General features: G+C 37.7%; 1 protein-coding gene across 2 annotated transcripts in view; it reads left to right on the top strand.

Annotated features, from left to right (window-relative positions):
• pibf1 (progesterone immunomodulatory binding factor 1) overlaps positions 1-6,000 on the top strand; it is a 109,221-nt gene that overhangs the window by 19,876 nt on the left and 83,345 nt on the right. For both annotated transcript variants that reach the window (XM_048598042.1, XM_048598041.1), the window contains exon 9: positions 5,495-5,593. In XM_048598042.1, coding sequence (XP_048453999.1) covers positions 5,495-5,593 — 99 coding nt within the window. The remainder of the gene's footprint in view (positions 1-5,494; positions 5,594-6,000) is intronic.

The following is a 6,000-nucleotide window of genomic DNA, read 5'->3' as shown; positions in this document are numbered from 1 at the left end:
GGGTCTAGGCCTGAAACGTCAGCCTTTCTGCTCCTACGATGCTGCTTGGCCTGCTGTGTTCATCCAGTCCTGCACCTTGTTGTCTCAGATTCTCCAGCATCTGCAGTTCCTACTATCTCTGATTCAATAATTTAGGCAGTTCTGTATCAAGTCTGTCTTTCTGCTCTAGGTGGCAGTCTGATCTAGTCAATTATTTAATTTCTTTGCCCATAAATGCTTGGTGTAAAGTTGCATTCTTCCTTATATTATCTACTTTATTTAATTGCATCACATTTAAAAATACTTTAATCACATTTCTTTTCAAAAGAACTGATTTATTTTCTTTTGCTGTTTTTCTCACACACACACAAAATATACAGTTGCATAAAAATGGTTGTTTTCGATGGATCCTTTTATCTGCTGCTACACCTCATATTTGGTGACCACATCAGTATGCAGCAGTTGGCATATGTTCTCTAGAATGCTTTATTGAGTATCAGCAAAATCCTTGGATTTATGTTTCAACAAATCAGTTTACATATCAAAGCAATTTATTTGTCTTTACAACTGTGTTTAATCATTGCTTGTATCTGGATAAACTTTTCTGATGCAATTTTTTTATTCATTCATGGGATGAGGGCGTCGTTGGCTAGGCCAATATTTATTGCCCATCCCTAATTGTTAAGAGTCAACCCTGTTCCTGTGGGTCTGGAGTCACATGTAGGCCAAACCAGGTAAGGATGGCATTTTCCTTCCGTAAAGGACATTAATGAACCAGATAGATTGTTCTGACAATCGACAAGGGTGGAATCACGGATGTCATCAGAGTCTTAACTCCACATTTTGTATTGAATTTAAATTTGACCATTAGCTGTGGCAGGATTCAAACCCGGGTACCCCAAGCATTACCTGGGTCTTTGGAGTAACAGTGTAGCAATAATACCACTGGGCTGTCACCTCCCCTGTGTATATGTGTTAATATACTTTATGATATAATTTATTAATAATTTTAGTGGCAACATATTACCATCTTGATATTGATTGAGATTTCAAATTAATTCTTCCCAATCGCTGAACCTCATTTCCTCCGAATGTCTTGGTTCCTGTGGAGGTGACAGTGGCTTCCACTTTGTGATGATAACATGCTAAGTCATTTTAATGAGTCCAGTATTCCCACCCATCTGTTTGTATTGACTATTGTGCTTGCATAAACCATGAGGCAAATAAGTAGTATTGCTTTACCTATATTTTTTTAAAAAAGGTTTTATTTATTTTGTCCAAACAGCACATTCAGTGGAATTCCTGTTTCTCTACTACTCATTACTACGTTGGTTTGCATCAATGTGCCATTGAAGGACTGTTTCTCTGAATTACAACGCCCCCCCTCCCCCACCCCGCCAATCATAACAGTGAAATATCCAACATTTACCTAGTTCATCCTGTCAGCCAGCCTAGATTGAGAGTTTATCATGACTGATATTATCTGCAAGCACACACCCTACAGATTTATGGTGCGACAAGTAACTGCACTGATGTGCCATTGCATTGCATTACATTACTCACTTTAATGGATTTTCTACTTATTTCATCAAGATTAGCTTCTGATCAACTATTAATCGAACAAGATTCTTTTTCAAACTACATTTGTTTCTAACCTCCCAGGTATGCACCTCAAGCTTCAAGAAATGTTAGTATGTTATAGTTATGTCCCAGAGCAAGAATTTTTAATGATTTATGGAGTTAAATAACTATAACAACATATTTTGTAAAGGTTAGGAAAAGGTACAATGGTCTACTTTTTGCTTTTGAGAATTATACTTAGCTACCAATACACAGCATTATTGTGATGTAAATTGGATAGCAACTTCCAGACTATGCAAAAATTTTAAGAGCTGCATCCAGGTTATCTTGCTTCAGGCTGTGCTAAATGTGTAACCTAAAATAGATTTAGCACTGACATCAAATGTAAGGGCATGAGGTTACAATATTGTCCATCTGTCCTTGAGAATGTGCTGGTGGGTTCCTTCTTGAACTGATGTACTGTTAGGAAGTGAATTCAGGTTTTCTGATCCAGTAACATTGAAGGGTTGGTGATATGGTTCAAATTCAAATGGTACATTGTTTGCGAAATTGCAGGCAGTTATGTCCCCTCACTTATAATGCGTTGTCCCTCTTGATGGTGAAGGTCACAGATTTGGTCAAAGTTCCAAGTAGAATGAATGAAAGGACTTGTGTAAATATACAGCACATTTTTAGGCCTTCGGCAAGCAAAGTAGCTATTTTAGTATTTTACATAGAAACATATAAGTTAGGCGAAGGCCCTTCAACTTGTCAAACCTGCTCCACCATTCAATAAGATCATGACCGATCTGATTGCCCCATGGTCCTGCCAACCTCCAATAAATGTTCACATCCCACTTCCACCTTAACAATTACTAAAGACTCTTCTACCATGTTTTGAGGAACAGCGTTACAAAGGTTCATGACTATGTTTGCTCTGAAACGTTTTCGAACGCAGTAAGCAGGAACCTTCAGAAACCATTATACTGTTAACTGAACCAGGAACTTTAAAGTGGAGACGGGGTGACCTTTCATTAAAGTTTGTGTATCTGTAAGGTTAGAGTCAGACAGCATGGAAACAGACTCTTCAGTCCAACCAGTTCACGTCGACCATGTTCCCAAGCAAAACTAGTCCCGTCTGCCTGTGTTGGCCCATATCCCTTCAAATCTTTTCTAATCACATACCTATCCATATGTCTATTAAACTTTCTAGCGATATCTGCATCCACCATTTCCTCTGGCAGTTCATTACACACATTTAAAAAAAAAAAAAAAAATTATCTGTCATTGTTTCTTTAAATCTTTCTCCTCTCATCTTAAAAATATGCCCCTTAGTTTTGAACTCTCTCACCTGGGGGCAAAGACCTTTACTATTCACCTTATCTACGCCTGTCATGATTTTATAAATTTCAATAAGGTCACCCCTCAACCTCCTATGCTCCAGTGAATATAGTCCTAGTCGATTTTTATGACTCACAAACCCTCCATTCCTGGCACCATCCTGATAAATCTCTTCCCAACCCTCTCCAATATAATATCCTTCCTATAACAGGGCGACCAGAACTACACTCGGTACTCCAGAAGAGGCCTCACCAAAGTCCTGCACAACCTCAGCACGAGGTCCCAACTCCTATACTCAAAAGTCTGAGCAATGAAGGCAAACATGCTAAATGCCTTTTAACCCTCCTGTCTACCTGTGACACAAATTTCAAAGAATTATATACCTGAGCCGCAAGATCTCTCTATTCTACAACACTACCCAGAGCCCTACCATTAATTGTATAAGTCATGTCCATGTTTGTTTTAGTAAAATGCAATACCTCTCATTTATCTAAATTTAACTCCATCTGCAAATCCTCAGCCCATCGACCCAATTGATCAAGATCTCTTTGTAATCTTAGATAATCTTCTTCACTGTCTACTATGCCACAACTTTTGGTGTCAGTTACAAACTTACTAACCATGCCCCCTATATTCTCATCTAAATCATTTATATAAATGACAAACAAAAGTGAACCCAGTACCAATCTCTGTGGAACACCGCTAGTCACAGGCCTTCAGTCCGAAAAATAGCTCTCTGCCACCACCCTCTGTCTCCTATGGTAAAGCCAATTTTGTACCCAATTAGCAAGCTCCCCCTGAAATCCCATATGATCTAACTTTACTAATTAGCCTACCATGCGGAATCTTATCAAAGGCTTTACTAAAGCCCAAGTAAACAATGTCTACTTCTCTGCCCTCGTTAATCTTTTTGGTTACTTCAAATAACTCGATCAAGTTTGTGAGACACGATTTCCCTTGTGCAAAACCATGCTGACTATCCCTATTCATTCCTTGCCTCTCCAAATGCGTGTAAATTCTATAATTTAGAATCATTTACAACATCTTACCCACCACTGATGTCAGAATCACAGGTGCCTGTAGTTCTCAAACGTTTCCTTACTGCCTTTCTTTAATAATTGCACAACATTAGCCACTCTTCAGTCCTCTGGCACCCTACCCATGGTTATAGATGGTACAAATATTTCTGCTAGAGGCCCCGAAAAGGGTTGAATCCTTATTTCTTATCTGTAATAAGATTGTCTCAAATAGGTCTTGTATGGGGTAATGTAGTTTTATTTTTGTTTTCCTTTTGTATGTAATAAACCTTGAAGTTATTTTTTTAAAAATGCATTGGCAGCCTCTTGTATGTTCACTGACTGACCACCATGGTAAACTAATATCAACGTAAAACTTGTGGTCCATCAGCCACGTCTTGCCTTGAGATATGACTTGTATAGTAAGACCATTAGCTGGGATCCTAACCAAACGGGAGCACTCTCAGTGTTACACTGAGCTGGCAGCTGAACTTCTGCCTAGTCTTTGGACGGAGACTTAACCCAATGATCATCTAATATGGAGGTGAGTACTTTTGCTAGATTGGCACCAGCATTAATGCCACAATACCTGATCAATTATATGCCTGTGTAATTATTGCTAAACTATATTGCAAATTTGGAACAAGTGAAATGAGGGAAAATTCCGAACAGGCTAACAGGACTAACTTATGCCTTGTTGGACTTGAGGCTGTGCCACCAATTAGTGCTGCAACACCAATTTTTTGCCACAGGGTACTGTTTATATTTGTCACTGCAGCTAGTTTTAGACAGATGATGCAGGAAGCATCTTTATTTTTGAAGAGTTTCACTGCCTTGGATAATAAGAGGACCAAGTGTGAAAAGGCTGCCTCCTACCTGTGTCTTCACTCTCTGAGATGATACTGTGATGTTGGTAGCCCAATTTGCTTACAAATTAAACATGAAATATTCAGCAAGCAAGGCAAATTCACAGATAGCGAAGCAGGGTTAATGTTTCAGATCTGTGACCTTTTATTTAACCTGGGGAAAGTTAGAATGTAATCGATACACTTTGTCAAAATGTATTTTATTTGTCTGTATCAGCAATGTTTTGCTTTTCATTTTAGTTACCAATCTTGACGGTCTGGGGTTGAATAGTGGAAACAGGAAAAATAAACATATGCAGTTTTTTTGTGTGTCTAACACTTCCAGACTATTTGGTGTTTATGTATAAATTTAATTTTCTTTTCGCTGTGGAACTAGATGAGACTGTTACTTTCCAGTTCAAGTTTCTCTGCTAATTTGTCTACAACCTTTAACAAACCAACTTAATATTCATAGTGTGTCAAATGTCCTCATTCATAATGCTAGTAAAATAGCAAGGAAGCATTTTGAATAATATTAGCCCTTTTTTATCAATAACTCAATATTATTTTAGGACTTACTGTGTAAGCCATTGCTGCATTAAGTTTGGTATCATAAAAGATTGAAAATCTTTATATTTTATGTAGAAAAGTAGGACAACCTATTTGTTGATAGGAAGTAAATCTACACACAGGATGAATTTCCATATTTCTCTATAATCACTGAAGGCTTTTTTCTAATTTATCCAATTTCAGGAATTTAAGGGAAGCAAGAGACAATGCAGTTGCAGAAAAGGACCGAGCTGTTGAAGCAGAAAAGGATGCGCAAGCAAAATGTGACCAACTTCTGGAACAGTAAGTTGTTAGTGGATAAGCATGTTCACTGCAGGTTTAGTGCACAGAAAATTCATCATTCTTGCATGTCTTTGTTGGTTAGAACTGGATAAGCATGTGGCATTTTTACAATTTCACTTACATTTACAATTACATATCTTCTACTTATGTAGTAATTTATAGACATTTTGTTTTAGAAACTTTGCCTACAATTTGCTTCAATTTCTAAATATGCTTGGCACTGTTGTGTTAAAACCATATGTACTCTTGGGCATTCCACACTTGAACCCTTTGGTATTTTTAATTTGAATATAAGCCACAAGTTACAGAAAAAAGATGATGTAGCAGGGAAGCAAGTTCCTTTTTTTCCGTTGGGAATGGTTTAAATTTGGAGCATTACATAAAGATGCATTAATGCATGACTTCAT

This window comes from Rhincodon typus, chromosome 6 (assembly GCF_021869965.1).
Source record: "Rhincodon typus isolate 14 chromosome 6, sRhiTyp1.1, whole genome shotgun sequence".
Classification (NCBI taxonomy): domain Eukaryota; kingdom Metazoa; phylum Chordata; class Chondrichthyes; order Orectolobiformes; family Rhincodontidae; genus Rhincodon; species Rhincodon typus.
The sequence above is the reverse complement of the archived record's forward strand: the minus strand, read 5'-3'. Positions and strand labels throughout refer to the sequence as shown.